The following is a 22,718-nucleotide window of genomic DNA, read 5'->3' on the forward strand; positions in this document are numbered from 1 at the left end:
GTAGTCCAGACAAAATCAGTGACTCCTGAAATGTTTTACATTCAAAATGAAGGGTGCTAAAAATGTGACCATAGTTGTTAGGATCCAGGTTACAATATTCCAAAAACACAGCAGGAACTTTCAAAATGTTAGTATCTGCAGTAAACTACCTTAGCAGATCAAAAGGTGTGAACCAGTGGGATGAACAGACTGAAGATGCCTGTTTCCTTGCATGTCACCTTATGTCCACCACACACTCCAGTGATAATTTTTAATATGTCATTTTATATCGTGCTTTGAGCTGTTTTCCCTAAACATGTGCCCCAGGTTTTAGCACTTTCTGCCTTTTTTTTTTTTTTTTTTTTTTATACTGCAGTGTAACAGAGTTTTCTTACATTTTGTATTTCATTAAGGACTGCAGGCCCTGTAGGAGCCTTTTTGCTGTGACTAACCCTCACAAGCACTACATGTGTTTTCTGAGGCATTGACAGACGGCCGACTGCTGCCAATTACGATAGTTTTGCAGGGGTAGCTAGAATCTCCTCTGTTGAAAGAACTGCTTCAGAATTTCAATAGGAATTTGGACTCTTGTTTGTCAGAGGCCTATTGTTGCTGAAACAGACTAAGCTTGCTAGTGTCCTCTGAGCATGGCACTGTACAGTAGTTGACAGTGGATCCCCAGCCCATATCTCAAGAACATCTGCCCAGGACGGATGACATAACAACCCTTATGTAGACCTGTGGTCCCCCATCCTGTTGAAGGTATCTTTGCACCAAAAATGGATACAAAGTGTTCCAATTTCTGTGTTATTCGGCTCCTATCTTGGCCTGTTGCTGAGTATTCTTCCACATGCTTTCTTTGAGTGGATTTTTCACCATGGCTTCTGTATAGTCCCTTACTGTGTTTTTTTTCACCAAAGGAGGCCGGTGCGACTACCAGATCATCTTGCTGGGATTTCTTCCTAAAAATGTTTGACATTGCTCAAGCGCAGTGCCTTACTTTGGATTTTATCCCCAGCCATGATAATCAGGCTCCCTCACAGCCTCTTCAAGATCCTGGTGCTTTAGTGAATTCAAAGGTTGATTGTCTTGCCCATTTCTCTCTGTGACGATCCCCACTCCTGCTTCCTTTCTAGTTGTTACAAAGGGTGTCCATTATGTGGTCAAGTTGGTCTACCACTATTGTTTCCATACCTTCAAAAATAATTTTCTTTGACTGCTATGAAACCCAAATGAAATGCAATTGGGAAAAGCTGGGGAGCAGCAAGGACTGCAAATAGTGTGTATCATAAGCTTTTCCTTCAACGTGTTCCACAAACATCCGTCTGACAAAACCATCACCTTCTTATTCTAGCTTTGCATATTGTGCGTTATTCTTCCATCTAGTGAGAGTTTGGAAAAGCATCTCAAATAACATATTTCAGAATCTTTGACTCGTGCCCAGTGTAATGGTATTGCATTCATTGAACTCTGAATGATGAATGACTGATTAAGATATGCCTGTATTGGGCCCTGTGATAGGCAGTCCCCACCACTCAGAAACAAGTGTTTAACTGGCCACTTTGCCAGCTTTATTCCTAGTTTATTTGTGTTACAGGGGTTGCAGGCAATCCAGACTCTGTTTCCTTTCCAAGCATCTCCCTACCACACAACTCTTGCAGGGCTATACTGTCCTCTCCTTCATGTATTGTAGTTGCATTTGTAGAGCTTGCTACCCCAATGGCAGGTAGAACTCTACTCTGTAACCCAAATTTAGTTGTTAACCCAGTATTTGTTAGTTATTGTTATATATTTGTTGGTTATTGAGTTAGTCTTGTGCTCTGAGGAAACTGAAGCATTTTCTCCAGTTTCTAGTGGTAGATTAAGTTAATAGGAGTTGGGTGAGATTATTAGAGTGGGTTCGTGAAAATGAAAACATGGGTTAAGTAAATAGAGTATAGGAAGTTAGTTTGAGAATACAGGAAGAGACTGCATAGAAGGAGGATTTCTGATTTCTGAGAGTGGAATGTAAAATTTTGCAAGAAGGTACTTAGAAGGAGAGCTTGATTTGTAAAGAAGTGTGGTTAGTTTACTGAAGTATAGTAGAGAGTAGGTAGTGTACACTCTGGCACTAAGGCAGAGAATGGCGCACCAGGAGAGTGTCATAAAGACAAAAAAAGTAGGACAGAGAATAATTCTTAGATATAAACCATGATCCATTTTCAGGCAGGGTTTTTAGTAATATGGTGAGAGTAGTAGGATATTGAGATAGGATGCAATATGGAGGTGCAGAAAGGGTAGAAAGAAAGTTTGAAAGTTGATTACCTGTAGGCAGGTGAGATAAGTTGTGTCTTTGATTGTTCTGTTTGGTTGTTGATGGTGTTGATAGTCTGCCTTTTTTTTTTTGTTAGATGTATGGCATAGCTATGATTGATTTACTTTGTACTTGCTTTTTAATGTGAAGTATTGAGTTATGCAGTATGTCCAGATAATGGGTATTTTAGGTTTGTCTGGTAGGATTGCAGGGCATGGATAATCTCTGAGATTTGCATTGATCATTCTGTTATGTATTTGTTGGTGACAGATGAATGGATGATATGTTTCTAGGGGATGTGGCTCTCCCTAAATTTGTATGTAGGCTTTATTTGCAAAGTGATTATGTTGATTTAAGCCTACTCATGATTTTAGAGAGTCCTGGAGGGTATCTGGAGGGTATATTCACACAAGCTCAATTTCTGTAGCCAGAAATTGCTATTGTGTGAATTCTTTGGTAAATCACATTAGGAAAACGAGGTCTTAACCATCCTTCTGAACTCTGTGATTTTTAGTCGTAATGATCTTTGCTGGCAGGAAATTCCACAGTTTCCAGCTTGCGCAGAGAAAGTAGTGCTACCAATAGTTTTCTTCTTGTACGCAGGAATTAAGTGTGGTACCAATCTGGAAAGAGTTGGGCATATTTTGTGGTTATTTATTTATATATATATATATATATCTATATATTTTTTATTTTTATTTAATCAAATGTTGGTTCTTTCCCCACATGTAGCTGTGTGTGTGATGCACAGTAGTTCTTGTAATTTCCAGCCTGTGTTGAACTTTCAGGACCGGAGAGATGTGGGTTTGTATATTTATATTTAGAAGTAGCCTTGCTGCTAAGTTCTGATTTCTTTTTAGCCTTCTGTACATCAGTGGAATGCTGTGGTGTAGTCCATCAGCATAATCAGTTTTTGAGAAGCTAGGTTATTTTAATGATTGTACCTTTTGAGGAAGTTCAAAATGCGGAAAGATGTGTATAGGAGTTTTCATTGTGTAGGAAGTTGGTTGAGACAGCTTGCCTACTTGAGTATTCACAAAAACTGTGGAGTCATAGAAGATGCCAAGATTTATCACGTCTATCACTACTATTTTTGGCCTGGTTGCCAGTCCATCTGGCCAGAAAGCCAGGGTGTCATAGTTTTTTCCATTCACTGCATGTCAGTATTTCAGTTTTTGAAGCGTTAGCTTGAGGTGATTCCACCTCATCCATTGTTCTATGGCTATGAAGCTGTTAAATTTTTATGCTCCAATGTCCTAACGGGTTTCCAGTTTGACAATTATTTATGTATGTTCTACATAGTCACAGCAGATGAATTTGCAACTTTTGATAAGATTTAGTAGTGATTTTCGGTAGGACCAGTTGTTTATATGAGAGTAAATCCAATTTAGAGTGATGCTGTCTATACTGGCGACTTTCGGTCGAAGACGTTTTTGTGTCATTGTATACTGTTTCCAAAGCTGCTGAAAGGTCCTGGCGTTATGATGCAGCAATGCCATTTTTGCCGACTTTGTTTATGAGTCATCCCAGTTAGGACAAATTTGGTCCTGCTTTCTGGGCAGAATCCTGTTTGCCAGTCTTAGAGTAGCTTTGTTTCTTCAATGAATTCAGAGATCTGGTAAAAGAGTGCTCTCTCCAGATGTTTGTTTAGGAAAGGTACATTGCAGAATGGTCTCTAGCTATTGGGGGTCTTGAGAGTAACAAGTTGCTGTCCTTCATTAGTGAGCACATATGTGTTTTTTTCTCAATATGTGTGGCAACGCTCCTGTTTTTAAGGAGTTATTGATAATATTTTTGACTGGGGTAGATGTAAATGTTGACTGAAAGGTCTATTTGAAAAATTGTGTTTTGCAAGTGGCAGGCAGAGGTAGAACTTCAAATTCTAAAGTTCTATTTTGTTGGAAGTCTTATTTTTGTGGAGATTGTGTAACTACTGTGATTGTTTTAGTTGTTTAATAAGGAAGCAGAGTTTTCATTGTTACGAAAGAATCCATAGTGTCTCCATTAAAAAGTGGTGGACAATTTATAGCTATTTGCATTGCGCAATTTTGACAATGTCATGGAGTTCCTTGGTTGGGTATTTGGCATTGTCGATCATAATTGAGTACTGGATTGCATGGCTGCCTTTTTGTATGTTTGTAAGAAAAGGCTAATTATGTGGCGTAATGCCACACATCTTGTGATTGTACTGCATCATTATGTTGTCATTTGTACACAGATTCACATTGTCTTTACAAAGGTTTCACTTTGTTAATACCAGTTCAACACCCAACTTCAGCAATAAACAAGAGAAGGATGACCACTTAACCACTGCGAATTACCTTGCAGTTGCACCGCAACACGTGTCACTGTGCTTGAGTTAGAAAACACTTTTTTTTGTAATCTGTTGATTATGCAGCTAATAATGGATTATGAAATGAAACCATAATTATGTGGAAAACCCTGCAAAGGCGCATAATTCCAGTGGGTGTTGAATTAGGCAAAGATCTGACACCAGGTGTCACTCATTCAGTCTGTTCAAAGAAAAACTCTAGACCCTGGGCACAATGTAAGCTCTGATACCCTGGCCAAATATTAGCACCGGTAATCAGGTGACTTAAAGGCATTGTATGCCATAGCTCTATAGATCAATGAGCTTAAAGTAAGGGGCTATGCAGTGTGGGAGTGGAGGACTGTTCAGGTGACTCTGGGGACAGCCCAATCACTTAGCCTGCAACTGGTTTGAAGAGGGGACTAGAACCTGCTGCTCAGCTCAGTGTTTCCTTGGTTACAGTCTGGCCCAATACACTTTTGAACTCTTACTCAACACTGCATGTTAGGCCCAATCTACAACCTTAGAATTCTATCACACACTTAAAAAGCATTTTCTAAGCATCCCATGGTCTAGTATTATGCAGAGTCAGAAGAACAATTTAACACAGGCAAAACAGAATAAAACATCTCTATTACCTTATACTACAGTGTTGGGTTATGTTTTTGGTCTCTTTAGCACTTTAGTACGGTATTTAAAAGGAAGCCCTAATCAGGTGTGCACAGAACAACTGATCCAAATAAATCATGCATGGCAATAAGTTGCCTTCTCTTAGCAACAATGCATTGGCCTTGCTTTCTGGCCTGCTAAGTGCTCACAGAAGTTGGTGGGAACCAGTTGTGACAAACAAATCCAATATAAGCATCTGCTCATCCGATCACTAAGATTCCCCCAAGGTCCTCTTTGCACTATAAGTTGATCCAGTAGACTTGTATTACACTCATAGACGGTCTTGTATGTGGTTCCAAACCCACTCTAATTTTGCTTCACTCCTCCAGGCCACCAGCATTACTATGATGAAATGTTCTTTGTCTTAGGTGTAGAGACCAGATTGAAACTTTTCTTTGTACCATAGGTGACTCACAAAGAAACTGGGAGGGTGATGGTGATGAAGGAGCTGATTCGCTGTGATGAGGAGACACAAAAAACATTTCTGACAGAGGTGGGTGTATGTGCTTCAGCTGGAGCGGTTACCTTGGCCTGGTGGTGCTGCTGTGCCTTCTCTTATGGTATTATTTCATGCCTCATAGTTGTTCTTCCATTCCCCAGGTGAAAGTAATGCGTTGTCTTGATCACCCCAACGTGCTCAAGTTTATTGGTGTTCTGTACAAAGATAAGAGGTTGAACCTTCTGACTGAATTCATAGAGTGTGGCACGTTGAAGGACTTTCTACGGAGCTCGGTGAGTTTACATGTTACTCTGTTCATGGCAGAGCATTAGGAAGAGGACAGGTGGTCTACAAGAAGTTAAAGAAGAAATGAGTTGAGGAGGGCAGGACCTGGGTGCAGTCACGGTTGACATCCGAAACTAGAAGATTGCCTATGAGAACCAACTGATAGAGTAGTCACTGGCTAGTTAATGGTAGGCAACAGCAGAACAGATCCATTCCTGCTGGCAGCCACGCATGATAGAAGACTATAGAGAAAGATAAATGAATATAGAATGCACACTGTATGACAATCCTAGCTGATGGTTGAAATGACTGCAAAGTAGTAGAATGTAGCAACTGAATAACAAACTGTTAGAGATAAGGAAAGAGGTTGTTTGAGGATAATGGAATGTAGCAGTGGTTGAAAGCACATATTAGGGGATAGGAACAAGACTTTTCTAGAGCAGGGGTGGCAGCGAAGTTTAATAAGACTGAGAAATGCATTCATATCTAGGGGGAAGTTAAAAAACAAATGCTGTCAACAAATTACATTAAGTAGGATGGAAGAATGTAGAACACCTGGAAGGAGCTGACGTTGTAGCATATCAATGTGGATTGAAGAGAAAGTGCATGGAAAGATATGATGGATTGACACTTAGTCACTCCACTCTTTACTTCTGACACTATTCGTTTCTTTTAAGATCAAATGTCTTAAAGCATAATTTGTAGGAGATTCACTAACTTTGGGTAGGAATATATGTTCCCCAGGGAAATTGTAATAAATATTTGATAGCATTGAGATATGCTTGGGTATCAAAATATGAAAGAAATCATAGCAATGTGTTCAGTCAATAGAAGCACTACTCCAGTATGTACCTTAGAAGGTATATGTGTTAATGTTTAATATGTCTTCAGAAATCCTAAACCTCAAGGCAGGTAGGATATACAATAACCTGTAAAAAAGAAAATGCCCTCTCAAATTTAGCTGAGATTGAAAGCATTTGGGCAACAGAATCTCAGCGGATGACCTGTTTCCCTCCTATGTTGCAGGGGCACGTAGGAGGGAGGGAAAACACTGACTGAGATCAGGATACTACACTGCTGTTTAAATGATGCAGTTTTGATTGGTGCATCCGACCGCTAGTGCGTTTGTGAGTTATAGCAGGAAACTACAGTATCTGGTTTTAAGTCCCAGCTTAAGCTCTACATCTGGATAAACCTGTTACACAGTCTTGTTCTTGTTGTTTATTATTTCGGAGTCACATCTATGTAATATTGCCGTCTCTAACAGACTACAAATCCAAGAAATTTAAAGATGGCAGTGGTGGAAGTACTGTATCAGGCTCATCTACTTACTATTTAACTTTGTCCTGGAGCAAATCAATGCTTGAATTTGCAGGAATGCACACCTTTTCTTCAAGGATGTTCACTGGTCCATGAACAGTGAGTATCTCCACCTCTGTGAAGAGATTCTGAAACAATTTAAAGAGAGCTCTCCTATTTTTAATTCATGCATATTTAAACACATGTTTCTTGAACAAAAATAGCTAAATACATCTTGAAGAATTTAGCTTTTTCTGTCCTTTTTTTGTTTAAAACAAAATTGAGCATTGATTTATAGAGTTCGCAACTACATTGTTTCCTCAAGCCATCAGGGCTGACTCTCTCTTTGAGAAGACCATTATTCAGCTGTCTAGAGTAGAAACCACAAACCGAGTGCTGCCAATGTTTAATCAACTTTATGACCCTTTCAGTCAACATTTTACTTAAACCCAAACTATGAGATCTTTTTATGTTGAACAGCTTTCTTTAACCTTTGTTTTTCTGATAGGGCCTCATTTGTGCTGCGCTTTTGGTTAACCATGCCTTCATTGTTGGTGAGGTGCCACACCTGTGGAGAGGACTGGAAAAGATTCACCTACCTTGTACATTTTGTCAGTGTGTCACAGAATGTCCTTTTTGCCAGAAAATATCCACAAGGACACTAAAAATCATAATTAAGTCTAGTCCGAAGGGAGAGAACATTGAAGAAGAACCTTCAGTGTCTGCTGCAGAGTTACAAACTTCCAGAAAGCATCGGAGAGCTTCCGATTCCAGCTTAGCATTTATCAAGTCACTTCTGATTAACCCCCTCTCGCGAATAGCGAGTGATCAAGTAAGCAGAGACATAAACCTAGTTCCCTTCACTTATTCTAGATGTTGAGAGGTATCTCAATAAGTATACAAAACATTGATGGATGGAATGCTTGAATTAATCTCAGCCACTGGCAATCACTCGGAGCTGCATCCATATTTATGTTGCACACCATGCGACCTCAGTTTGGACCCAGCTATATACACATCAGACTTGACCTGACTCCAATAGGAACAATCCAGCCTGAACTGCCAAGCTAGGTACTTCCTGAATCAGGACATAAGCAACCCTGGACCAGTTTCGCACTAGTTATGAGCTCATAAGCTGGGTACATCTTGGTTCTAGTGACAGTGTACTGTGATGCACCTTTCTGGACGTAGAGTTGAGTTTCAGCTTCTCCTCAGAGACCAGTTGAGAAACACTACCTCAGTGTGAATCTAATAAGCAGGTGCTAGACCAGGGATCTCCCACATTTTTTGTGAGAAGAGCTATAGCTCAATGAAAGTATTCCTGAGCTACTCGTATTATTAGTGTTGAAAAAGTGACCACATTCAGACAAGATTACATTAGTGGCCACCATTTGCAAGATTAGCAGTAGTGATCATGTAACAGCATATTTAAATCAAAAAAGGCTTTGTCGGTGTGGAATGCCCCTCCATGGATAATACCTAACAGCCAATGTTGCACTGCTCCTAGCACAAAGGAAATAATATGAGTAACAAGTCTCCCCAGTGCTGCATGATTTATTACTCGGATATCAAGTTTAAATATATTTTGGCTATTCAACCATTCTTCTTCCAATATCGGATTATGAGTTTAGAATATACTCACTATTTGTCTTGAGTACATGCGTGTGATCGGGCGGTCCCGAACACATCCTCGGCACTGGGCAGTACCGACGTGTCGGATAGTCCCGACACGTCATTTCCGCGTTCCCACCTTGCCGTGGGAACGCACTCTGACGGCGGTTCGCGTCACCTGGTTGCCAGGGAAACCCAGGAGGGCTTCCGGGCCGCGGCGGTGAAGAGGCGGGGTGACCACAGTATCGAGGAGAGGGAAGGAGAAGGCGCAAGGAGAGAGACGGAGAAAAGAGGAACCGGAACAGAAGAACGGGAGAGGATCGTCACAACGCGAACTCAAGACGAGGCGCTGAAGAAGGAGAGCGTTGCCGGCGAACCGCAGCTGACGGAACACCCCAGCGCCAGCCACGACCCAGGAGGGTCGTGGTTTGCTAAGGTACGGTCTTTGTGGGACACTAGAGGGAATACAACGATTAAGAGGGCACTGGGGAAGGGACCTGAGAAGGAGTGAAGGGAGTACTGGGAGGGAATCTTAAAGAGCACATATTTAGGCACGAGTGAACCACACAAACGTGCACTTTAAGGCTGTTATTCACGTTGACCCTAACTCACTACCAGCACAACCCCACCCTTTTAACCCTTCCCCTTTAGTTGTAAAAACCATAAACCCAGATTTAACGCCCCACTTACCGTAGCGTTTTCCTTCTTTCCGGTACATCCCCGCTGGAGCCAACCGAGAGACGGAGGGAACGCCAAACTAAGAGACAAAGAAGAAAGAAGAAGAAAACCCCAATAAGAAGAATAGAAGACGACGTCTAGAGACCTTAAAAAAACCCAGTAAACATAAGGAAAAACTATAAACAAACCAAACTCTCTTAAATAAACCACTTACCTGATCACCTCAATTTCTCTCCGTTGTCTTTATACCGTTCCGCCTGCCACAATGCGGTTCCATTTTGATAAGATAACAGTTGCTCACGAGCTATTTGTTGGAGAAGCCTGTGCTAGGCAGTGATCTTTGAGGGCTTTGAGGGTTTTTATCACAAAAGTTTCCTTTTTAAAAGAAGTTTAGACCTGTTGCACATGAGGCTCCTTGAAAGACACATGCTCAAAAGTATTACAATTACTGATCAAACCCCCCAAGGGTTCTGGGATCCCGGACCACACTTGGAGACGTCATACCACAAAGGGAGACCACCTTGGAATTGTCATGATGTTCTTACTGCCATGCTACTATGACAAAATCTACATCTTCAGGTCTTGCTAGTAGAGAATCTTGCCACTTTATACTAAGTTCTGACTAAGGGAGCAACAAAACTAAATAAACATTTTGGTGTATATCAGGCCAGGTGATTGGTAATATTTGAGAACCTGCAGCACAAGAGCCTAGCAGAACCTGTATTACTGAAAGCAACGATGGAAATATTCCATGCTATGGTGAAGACAACACCTTCCTATTTAACTAAAATATAAACCATTATTGTCAAATGAACCATTAGGAGGTATAAATAATGGTATGTTCAGTATATAACTTTATCAGGTGTATCCAGTGTCATCCATTCCACTCGACAAAGCTGAAGCATAGACACAGTGGGACAGAAGATTAGTAGTACATTATCTAAAATCGTGAAAGTTGCTATTACCATCCTGCTATAGGGTCTTTTAGAATTCTGTACAAACATTTCTGGGAGGTTTAGCACTTTCCCTCATTTTAACTTCGTTGGTATGAGGATGCAGTGCAATAAACTAAAACATTGCAAAAGAATTACAAAGGTAAAAGTTATTTTCAATAATATTAACAAATGGCTGTGCACAGAGTCTAAGATCATTGCTCCTAACATCTGCCCACAAAGTACAAGTAGTAACATGTAGACGTATTCTGCAAGTTTTCATTTCTCAGTAGAAGCTGGCAATTGAGTGGTTGCATAAGCTTATAGAAAGATTTAGAGTTAAATATGGATCTAAAATTAGCAAAGAAATGGGTACTCAATGTCACACAGTGAACTTTCGGTGCCATGGCCTATTCTTTAGAGTCTTTCTGTCCAGTCAGTATGGTTTTGCAGTGTGAATCTTTTGTGGATTTGCATGTTGTACATTGTTCTGCCATCTATTGCAGTTGGGTCCGGAATACCTGTAGTTTCTCTTTTTTTTCCTCTTTCTTTTTCATAGGCATAGGAAATCCATCAACGCACTTGCAGCCTTCAGGTTCGTTTTTTGCGCCCTTGGGTATGGAATCCTAATAGAGAGCTTAGGAGTTGACGAAAAAGAAAGTGCTCAGAAGTCAGTTTTCTACTGAAAATTACTCTTGTGGAAAGGGGGTTAATGAAGGTAAGGTGCTGAGAAAAGCACCAAAACCCACCAACAAACGATGAGGCGAGGGCACTGAAGCTTTGTGGTCGGAGAATGAGAAATGGGTATGGAGCATATACCCCCTTAGGTTTTGCCCGAAGTGCCACCACAGAAACTCCGAGAAAGAAGTGCTTGAGGTTTGTAACCTGTGCCTCTCAAAGAACCACAGTTCGGAGGATTGCACGGTGTGTGCTGAATTCTTGCTGGAGACCATCAGGGCAAGGCTGTGCCCAATACGGATGCTATCGCCACATAGAAGACAGGAGTTCCTAAAGGAACTCAGTCTGTTGAGTGAGGAGGAGAACATCCTGGAAGAGACGGAGAAGGCCCAAGGAGAAGAACCCTACCTTGAGAAGGTCATCAAGGCCCACACTAGCAAGGGGTACTATAAGATGCTGAGAGAGGAGCCCAGACTAAAGGTAAACCCACAGGGTTGGAACACCACTGAGCTGAAAGTTTCGGACTCTAAAACTCTGTCTGCAACATCATAAACATAGATACCAGAGGGTGGAAGTGAAGCCCGGAGAGCCACACAGGTCCCAGACTAAGGACACCACTGAATGCAAGCCGTTGAAACTGGCTTTGATCTCCAGAGAGGATCAAAAGCATGGGTGGGAAATGGTGAAAGACAGCTCGACAGTGGCCACGAAGACTGCTATTTGACACTGACACCAAAGGTCGCCAAAACTTTCAAGCACTCCAATTCGGCACCAAAGGTTTTTTTAAAATCAAAACACAGAAGAGACCGAACTTGACGCCAAAAGAAAATCACTAGGGATAGGGTGAAAAAAAGAAAATGTCTTAAGGTCAAACTCTAAGCCCTAAACAAAAAAAGATGAATTCACTTATTCCCTCCAACAATACAGAATTCCTCTGAAAAAAACATATTGAAATAAAAAAAAACAGGGAAGTTGGAAAATCTAATCTCCCCAGAGCTACAGGTAGAGATGGAAAAGGAACTCTTCTAAAATGGAGGAAGAGCAGCAAGAGGGGGGACTGTCACGGATGGGAGAGCCAGCGGATGAATAGCAGGACATCTACACAGACTCACCAAAGAGGTGGAATCCTTTCCGTTCAAACCATCACCTCTGGAGGACATCACTGCGTATAGTGCAGTAATCAAGACAGCTGCAGAGACTTTAGCAGGAAGAGAAGCAGCAGAGGCATGTTTACTCCTTGTAATGCCTCTGCCTAACCAGAAGAGGAACTGATCTATCCCAGTGCTACCCAAAATGTTGGGCCAGGGCAGAGGGGCATTTAAAGAATCGGTGCATCCAAGGCCATATCACCAAAAGTGGAAAAGGAATACCACTTCTCTTCCAAGGATGCACCTCAGAAGGAACATACCAGCTGATTCCCTCATTGTGGCAATGGCACACAAGAGGGCAAACACCATCACATCTACAGGACCACCTCCTGATAAGGAAGGTAAGAGGGTGGACATCGTAGGGAGAAAAATGGAGAGATCCGCTCAGTGGCGGATAGCCATGCTTAACAGGTACGCCCACCAACAGTGGGATAAAATGTAGAAGTTCATGAAGCACCTGCCAGAGGAGTACGAAAAGAGGGCAAGTGCAGTGCTACAGGAGGATAAGACAGTCACTAAAACAGGCTTGAAATGTGTGCTAGTTGCAGCAAATACTGCAAGTAGACAACCCTGCACAGCCGCCACCTGTGCAGACATGCGAGAATCTCAGGATTCAAACAGGAAGTCCAGTCAGCAATAATCAACATGCCATTCACAGGGAACAATTCACAAAGAGCCTCCGCAGTTGTGGTGGAGGCTCCTCAGTTGTGGAGGGATCTCCGCGCTGCAGTTTCTCTTTGCGGAGATCCCTCCATGACTGCGGAGCCTCTGCCACAACTGCGGAACCTCTTTGTGAATTGGGCCCTCTGATCTGATAGACAGTAGACGATGCGCTGCAGTGCATGAAGAAAGATTATCAAACTTCCAAATCCATTGGAGCCCTGCAGCATAAGTAAACATTCCAAGGGGGCTTGACGGAGAGGAAGAGAACAGCCCTATGAGGAGCCATACAACCGCACACGACTCAAACAACCTTCAGCCACCAACAAAGTGAGGCCACCATTCCACCACAATGGCAGTACCGTGCAAGCTCCAATCAGACCTTTTGCAGCTGTGGAAGGTGGGGTGGGCTGGCAAAAGTGGGTAATCACACAAGCAAGTGATTGATTACAAAGAATCCTCCTACACAAGTCACCAGTAGGAGAAAGAATCAGAGGATTCATGAAGGAATTAAAAAAGATCACCTCTGACAAATAGGTACTAAATATTATAAGATATGGCTACTGCATAGAGCTAACAGAATTACACAACAACACTGCTGAAAAGAAAAGAAGGCCAACAGCAACAGGAAGTGGAAGACTTATTAAGGAACCAAGTTATAGAACTAGTACCATCGGATCAAGGGGTATATTTAAACTATTTCCTAGACCAAAACCATACAAGACATTAAAATCCAATACTAGACTTGAGCTCACGAAGTAAGTTTGTAAAGATGTAAACAATAAAACTGACAGCAGTGCAAAAAGGTTCGATGGCATATGTTGCTGCAGATACACATGTTGAGCACAGTCCGCTGCCTGGTGTTGGGCTCGCAGTATTACAAGTTGTTTTTCTTCGAAGAAGTCTTTTTTGGTCACAGGACCGAAGGACTCCTCCCTCTTCGGCTCCATTGCGCATGGGCGTCGACTCCATCTTAGATTGGTTTTTTTCCGCTGTCGGGTTCGGACGTATTCCTTTTCGCTCCGTGTTTCGGTTCGGAAAGTTAGTCAGAATCTCGGAAGAAAGCGTCGGTATTGTTCCGTTCGGTATCGGGATAGTTAGGTACATCGACACCGATCATCGGAAGACTTTGGGGTAGCTTCGATCCCCCATCGGGGCCTGGTCGGCCCGACCGCGTGCGACATCGAAGCCGATGGAACGGACCCCGTTCCGTTTCTGCCCAAAATGTCACAGTAAGTATCCTTATACAGATCAGCACTTGGTCTGTAACTTGTGCTTGTCCCTCGAGCACAAGGAGGATACCTGTGAGGCCTGTCGAGCCTTCCGGTCCAGAAAAACACTCCGGGACCGAAGAGCCAGGCGTCTACAAATGGCGTCCACGCCGACAAAACAACGTTTCGACGACGAAGAGGAAACATTCTCGGTTCCGGACTCAGAATCCGGAGACTCCGACGTCGAACAACAACAACAAACAGTGAGTAAGACGTCGAAAATAAAAACCATCGAAAAAACAAAAGCCCAGGGGACGCCACTGCCAACAGGCCATGGCTCGACCCATAAAACCGGCGAGCCGTCAAAGGCGCCGAAAAAGGGCACGCCCATAGCGAAGACACCCGACTCCGGTCGAGGGACCGCCATGGAGCAACCTCGGAGCCGAGATAGCGGCTCCGAGAAGCAAAAACAAGATGCCGGCACCGAAAAACATCGGCACCGTGACACACTGCCGAAAGCCACAAAAATTCAGTCGGTACCGAAGCCGAAAAAAGATTCACTCTCGGCGCCGAAAAGTTCCACACCTCCTTCCTACACAGAGGAACAAGGAATAAGTGGCCAGATGCACAGATTTGGACAAGAGCTCCAAAGTGTAGAATCAGACTACACACAAAAGAGACTGTACATCCAACAAGACACAGGGAAGATATCAACCCTTCCCCCAATAATGAGAAAAAGAAGGATCGGATTTCTCAAGGATGACGCACAACCACAAGCCAAAGTGGTTAAAAAAGTCACGCCTCCGCCCTCTCCACCACAACAGGCATCGCCGGCACAAACACCGCCACAAATGCACTCACCAGCACAAACTACTATAAGTCAAGATAATCAGGATCAAGACGCTTGGGACCTATACGACACCCCAGTGCCGGACAATGATCCCGATTCATACCCCACAAAGCCGTCACCGCCAGAGGACAGTACCTCATACTCGCAACTGGTGGCTAGGGCAGCAGAATTCCACAATGTCCAACTGCATTCCGATCCTATAGAGGATGATTTTTTATTTAACACCCTCTCGGCTACACATAGCCAATATCAATGTCTCCCAATGCTACCAGGGATGTTACGGCACGCAAAACAAATTTTTGAAGAGCCCGTAAAATCAAGAGCCATCACCCCAAGGGTGGATAAGAAATACAAACCACCACCCACAGACCCAGTGTTTATTACTTCGCAGTTACCACCTGACTCCGTAGTAGTAGGGGCAGCTCGCAAAAGAGCAAATTCCCATACATCTGGCGACGCCCCACCTCCGGACAAAGAAAGCCGAAAATTTGATGCGGCGGGAAAAAGAGTCGCATCACAGGCAGCCAACCAATGGCGCATCGCAAATTCCCAAGCGCTGCTAGCCCGATATGACCGCGCACACTGGGATGAGATGCAACTTCTCATAGACCATCTTCCCCAGGAATACCAAAAAAGGGCGCAGCAAATAGTTGAAGAGGGACAAACGATCTCAAACAATCAAATCCGCTCTTCAATGGACGCAGCCGATACTGCAGCAAGAACAGTCAACACTGCTGTCACCATAAGGAGACACGCTTGGCTCCGCACTTCAGGGTTCAAACCTGAAATCCAGCAGGCTGTCCTTAATATGCCCTTCAACGAAAAACAACTTTTTGGCCCTGAAGTGGACACAGCCATTGAAAAACTTAAAAAGGACACAGACACGGCCAAAGCCATGGGCGCACTCTACTCCCCGCAGAGCAGAGGCTCTTTTAGAAAAACGCCATTTAGAGGGGGGTTTCGTGGCCAACCCACAGACACCACCAGCCAACAAACAAGAACCACACCATATCAGGGTTCATTCCAAAGGGGAAATTTCAGGGGATATAGAGGGGGTCAATTCCCAAGGAGTAGGGGAAGATTCCAGACTCCAAAAACACCTCCACCTAAACAGTGACTTTCAAGTCACACAACCCCTTCACTCAACACCAGTGGGGGGAAGACTAAGCCAATTCTACCAATCTTGGCAGCAGATTACAACAGACAATTGGGTACTAGCAATAATCCAACATGGCTATTGCATAGAATTCCACAAATTCCCACCAAACATCCCTCCAAAAACACGCAAAATGTCACCACAACATTTAGAACTTTTAGGACTAGAAGTTCAAGCACTACTGCAAAAGGATGCAATAGAGTTAGTACCAGTACAACAAAAAAACACAGGAGTTTACTCCCTGTACTTTCTAATTCCAAAAAAAGACAAAACATTAAGACCAATATTAGATCTCAGGACACTAAATACCTACATCATATCGGACCACTTTCACATGGTCACACTACAAGACATCATTCCACTGCTCAAACAGCAAGATTACATGACCACATTAGACCTAAAAGATGCGTACTTTCATATACCGATACATCCTTCTCACAGAAAGTACCTAAGGTTCGTATTCAAAGGAATACATTACCAATTCAAGGTGTTGCCATTCGGAATAACAACTGCACCAAGAGTATTCACAAAATGTCTAGCAGTAGTAGCGGCACATATCAGGAGACAACAAATACATGTGTTTCCTTACCTAGACGATTGGCTAATCAAAACCAACACAGTAAGAAAGTGCACAAACAACACCACATATGTCATACAAACCCTTCACAAACTGGGTTTCTCCATCAACTATACAAAGTCACACCTCGAACCGTGTCAGACACAACAATATCTAGGGGCAACCATCAACACATCAAAAGGAATTGCCACTCCAAGTCCACAAAGAGTTCAAGCATTCCACAAGGTAATAAGTGCTATGTTTCCAAACCAAAAGATACAAGCAAAATTTGTGCTAAAACTTCTAGGCATGATGTCATCATGCATAGCCATTGTGCCAAACGCAAGACTACACATGCGACCCTTACAACAGTGCCTAGCATCACAATGGTCACAAGCACAGGGTCAACTTCTAGATCTGGTGTTGGTAGACCCCCAAACATACCTCTCGCTTCTATGGTGGAACAGCAACAATTTAAACAAAGGGCGGACATTTCAGGACCCAGTGCCTCAATACGTTATAACAACAGATGCTTCCATGACAGGGTGGGGAGCACACCTCAATCACCACAGCATTCAAGGACAATGGGACGTACACCAAACAAAATTTCATATAAATTACCTAGAACTCTTAGCAGTATTTCTAGCGTTAAAAGCCTTTCAACCCATAATAACACACAAATACATTCTTGTCAAAACAGACAACATGACAACAATGTATTATTTAAACAAACAAGGAGGAACACACTCAACACAATTGTGTCTCCTAACACAAAAAATATGGCAGTGGGCGATTCACAACCACATTCGCCTAATAGCACAATTTATTCCAGGGATCCAAAACCAACTAGCAGACAACCTTTCGCGAGATCACCAACAAGTCCACGAATGGGAAATTCACCCCCAAGTTCTGAACAATTACTTTCAAATTTGGGGAACACCCCAGATAGATTTGTTTGCAACAAAAGAAAACGCAAAATGCCAAAACTTCGCATCCAGGTACCCACACCGCGAATCACAAGGCAATGCTCTATGGATGAGTTGGTCAGGGATATTTGCATACGCTTTTCCCCCTCTCCCTCTCCTTCCATATCTAGTAAACAAATTGAGTCAAAACCAACTCAAACTCATACTGATAGCACCCACATGGGCAAGACAACCTTGGTATACAACTCTACTAGACCTTTCACTAGTACCGCATGTCAAACTACCCAACAGACCAGATCTGTTAACACAAACAACAGATCAGGCATCCAAACCCAGCATCATTGAATCTAGCAATTTGGCTCCTGAAATCCTAGAATTCGGACACTTAGACCTCACACAAGAATGTATGGAGGTCATAAAACAAGCTAGAAAAGCTTCCACTAGACACTGCTATGCATCTAAGTGGAAAAGATTTGTTTGCTACTGCCATACCAATCAAATCCAACCATTGCATGCCTCTACAAAGGACATAGTGGGATACTTACTACATTTGCAAAAAGCAAACCTCGCTTTTTCATCTATAAAAATACACCTCGCAGCAATATCTGCTTACCTACAAACTACTCATTCATCGTCTCTATTTAGAATACCAGTTATTAAAGCATTCATGGAAGGGCTAAAAAGAATTATACCACCAAGAACACCACCAGTTCCTTTATGGAACCTTAACATCGTCTTAACAAGACTAATGGGTCCACCTTTTGAACCCATGCATTCCTGTGAAATGCAATATTTAACGTGGAAAGTCGCATTTCTCATTGCAATCACATCCCTCGGAAGAGTAAGTGAAATACAGGCATTTACCATACAAGAACCATTTATCCAAATACACAAAAATAAAATAGTTCTAAGAACAAATCCAAAATTTCTACCAAAAGTAATCTCACCATTCCATTTAAATCAAACAGTAGAATTACCAGTGTTCTTCCCACAGCCAGATTCCGTGGCTGAAAGGGCACTACATACATTAGACATCAAAAGAGCACTAATGTACTACATTGACAGAACAAAGTTAATCAGGAAAACAAAACAACTGTTCATAGCTTTTCAAAAACCACACATAGGAAATCCAATCTCTAAACAACGCATTGCTAGATGGATAGTCAGATGTATTCAAACATGCTATCTTAAAGCCAAGAGAGAATTGCCTATTACACCAAAGGCACACTCAACCAGAAAGAAAGGTGCTACAATGGCCTTTCTAGGAAACATTCCTATGAGCGAAATATGTAAGGCTGCAACCTGGTCTACGCCTCATACATTTACTAAACACTACTGTGTAGATGTACTAAATGCACAACAAGCTACAGTGGGCCAAGCTGTACTAAGAACATTATTCCAAACTACTTCAACTCCTACAGGCTAAACCACCGCTTTTAGGGGAGGTAACTGCTTTATAGTCTATGCTCAACATGTGTATCTGCAGCAACATATGCCATCGAACTGAAAATGTCACTTACCCAGTGTACATCTGTTCGTGGCATTAGTCGCTGCAGATTCACATGTGCCCTCCCGCCTCCCCGGGAAGCCTGTAGCCGTTTAGAAGTAAATCTTGAATCTTAAACATTTGTACATTTGTAAATAATTATTATAAACTTTTTATGTACATACGTATTCACTCCATTGCATGGGCACTATTTATAGCAAACAACTCCAGCCTCACCCTCTGCGGGGAAAACAATCTAAGATGGAGTCGACGCCCATGCGCAATGGAGCCGAAGAGGGAGGAGTCCTTCGGTTCCGTGACCAAAAAAGACTTCTTCGAAGAAAAACAACTTGTAATACTCCGAGCCCAACACCAGGCAGCGGACTGTGCTCAACATGTGAATCTGCAGCGACTAATGCCACGAACAGATGTACACTGGGTAAGTGACATTTTCATTATACCTCTAACCATGGCAACCATAGAGCTCAAAGACGCCTACCTATACGTACCAGTAAACAGATGTCACAAACACCATGTTTGTGGTGAACAAGAGAGACTACCAATTCAAATTACTACCATTTGGGATTAAGTCAGCTCGACAAGTGTTCACAAAATGTCTTGCTGTGATCGCAGTGCACCTCACATGAAAGGGAGTGCACATCTACTCATACTTGTCCGACTAGCAAGTGAAAATGAAGACAAGCAGCCTGTGAATATCAACAAGGTCGTACAGACCCTACTTACACTAGGTTTCTCCATCAACTGCGAAAAATCGCCACAGAACCCAGGCATGAATAAAATGTTTGTATTGGCGATCTTGAACTCGCAAACCATGAGGGCGGGACCAGTGGACATAGGGGTCAAATCAATCATAGAGCTGTGTCACCTCTACTGAAAGGGTCAATGTCTGATGATGAGGACGGTGGGGAAAAATGACGGGCATGATGACCTCTTGCATTACCCTAGTGTCACATGAAAGACTACACATAAGACCAAAACAAGAATGGATCCAAAAACCATGGTCACAGGCAACAGGGAGTTGATACGGACAAGGTACGGAGAGAAAGGCAATGATAGAACCTTAAGAATTGGACAGTGGGTAAACCATTCAAATTGGCACCTCACTCTGTGACCATCACAGCAAATGCATCCCACACAGGATGGGAAGCTCACATGGACAAGTTAAATATCAGAGGACTCTGGACCCCAAGAAAGTGGTGCAGCACATAAATGTGCTGGAACTGAAGACAGTATTCCTAGCACTAAAAGCCTTCCAGAAACATCTAATCCGAAGGAGTGTTCTAATTCAAATAGACAACACAACAACAGGGTACTATCTGAACAAGCAAGGAGGAGCAAGGTCCTACCTGCTATCATCCTTAGCCCAGGAGCATTGAAGATGGGCGATAAGGAACAAATATCGCTAGTAGCAGGAGATGAAAATAAAGAAACGGACAGGCTAAGAAGAAAGGCAAGTAACACACACAAATTGGAGCTAAAACAAGAAGTGCTGATGCTGATTTTCCAAATAGGAGGGCACCACATATAGACCTATTTGCAGTACAAAGGGACGTGCCAAAGCTTTGCATCCAGGATCTACCACCCAGAGCACTGAGGAATGCCCTGTCAATAAAATTGTCAGGGATCTTTGTGTGCACCTTTCTGCCAATTCCAATGATACCAAAAGTAATCCAGAGGTGGAGACAGGAGCAGGCCAACCTAATCCTGATTCCCCCCCCCCCACTCCCCCCCCCCCCCCCCAGATATCCCAAGGGCAATAGATTGTATTCCCGGCACACAGGGATATGCTAATGATGCAGGAGGGGCAGGTATTATACCTGGATCAAAACACACTGGATGTATGACAAAACCACTCTTGACATTACAACGCATGCATTTATCATGCGTCCAATACTATGCAATGCCTTTATCATGCAAGTCATTACCACAACCCCTAAAAATACCCCTACCACACTTACCCACCCCCTAAAAAAAATACCCCTACCACCCAATAGTGTTACCTACCTCTAAAACTAATCTTGCCACCCAAATACCCTTACCCACCCTAAAAATACCTTTACCACCCAAATACCCTGTACCCACTCTAAACGCTAAAGGTGTTGCGTGCTAACGACCGCATTGTAAAGGTTGTTTCCCAACACACTCAGCTTAGCATCATGGCTCTCTTGGGCGTAGCGTTTGGTCACATCAATTTGCCCTAGATAGCAATGGGGATTATAAAGGAAGCAAGGCGTCCAACAACAAGGAAATGCTACAGCAACTAGTGAAATTCCATCAGTGTTGCAACAAAGCAGGGAAACACAGAGACTGGTCACAGGATTCCACTGTCATTATATACTTGACATACCTGCTAGACGAGCATCTCTCCTTTGCCTCTATCAATATTTACCAAGCAGCCATCGTAGCATCCTGAAGAGGCATACTAGGGAGAGGTTTCTACACTACCCCAGTGGTTAAATGTTTCCAGGAAGGCGCTAAGAAGGTGATACCATCAAGGAGCATAACTATTCCATGAATGTAGTATTCGCACAACTAACGGTATAACCCTTCCAACCAAAGCAGAATGCACAACTCTGATTCCTAACTCTTAAGACTGCGTTCCTCATCGCTATCATCTTGGTAAGGATGGTCAGTTAAATACAAGCGTTCACTGCCCGGGAACCATATCTGCGAGTACAAGGTGGTAATGAGGACCAATCTACGGTTCATACCAAAGGTGGTAGCAAAGTTCCACTTTAACCAAGCCATCCACTTACCGGCCTTTTTGCAAAACCCTAAACAGACAGAGAAGGCGCTAGACACACTAAATGTCCGAAGGGCAATTATGTACTATTTGGACAGAAAAAAAACCATCAGGAAAGATAATTAATTCTTTGTGTCCTTTGCACAGGCAAGAAGAGGCTCCCCATTCCCCAAAGAAACTATCACAATATGGATAGGCAAACAAAACAATATTGCCCTTAGACTAGGGTACACTCAACAAGAAAAAAGGGACCAACTCTCTCCTTCCTAGGTAGTTTAGCATTAGAAGATATTTGCCCAGCTGCCACATGGTCATCAGTGTATATACCTTCACAAAGCATCACCATGTAGCCATCCATATCACTAAGGAAGCAGAAGTGGGTCACAGAGTGCTACAACATTTGTTTTGAAACAGACACTCTAAAGGGCCCAGCCTACCTACAGGAGAACATACTGCTTTAGAATCAATGCACAGCATGTGAATCCAGAAAAGATTAATGCTGCAAAATGAAATGGTTACTCACCGGTAGGAGTAGTTTTGCAGCTTGAAGAATTTTCTGGATTCACATTCCACCCGCCCAACTCCACCAGTAGAGGTGTGTTTACAAACTCAATTCAAAGAAAACACTAACTAGGTGGGGGAAACAAAAACAAATTAGCACAAAAAAAAGAATCTAAAGATGGCGGTTGCTGGAGTGTATTTTAGACATCACTTAAGGAGAAGTTTAAGACCAAATGATTGACGGCCACAAAAAAAAAAGAAGAGAGACTGCAAGGAGTCAGTCCAA

At 42.8% G+C, this 22,718-nt stretch overlaps 1 protein-coding gene across 2 annotated transcripts in view; it reads left to right on the forward strand.

The window, feature by feature from the left end:
* Positions 1-22,718, forward strand: part of LIMK2 (LIM domain kinase 2) — a 249,863-nt gene that overhangs the window by 142,874 nt on the left and 84,271 nt on the right. For both annotated transcript variants that reach the window (XM_069215065.1, XM_069215066.1), the window contains 2 exons: positions 5,659-5,745; positions 5,853-5,984. In XM_069215065.1, coding sequence (XP_069071166.1) covers positions 5,659-5,745; positions 5,853-5,984 — 219 coding nt within the window. The remainder of the gene's footprint in view (positions 1-5,658; positions 5,746-5,852; positions 5,985-22,718) is intronic.

Source organism: Pleurodeles waltl, chromosome 11 (assembly GCF_031143425.1).
Source record: "Pleurodeles waltl isolate 20211129_DDA chromosome 11, aPleWal1.hap1.20221129, whole genome shotgun sequence".
Taxonomy (NCBI): domain Eukaryota; kingdom Metazoa; phylum Chordata; class Amphibia; order Caudata; family Salamandridae; genus Pleurodeles; species Pleurodeles waltl.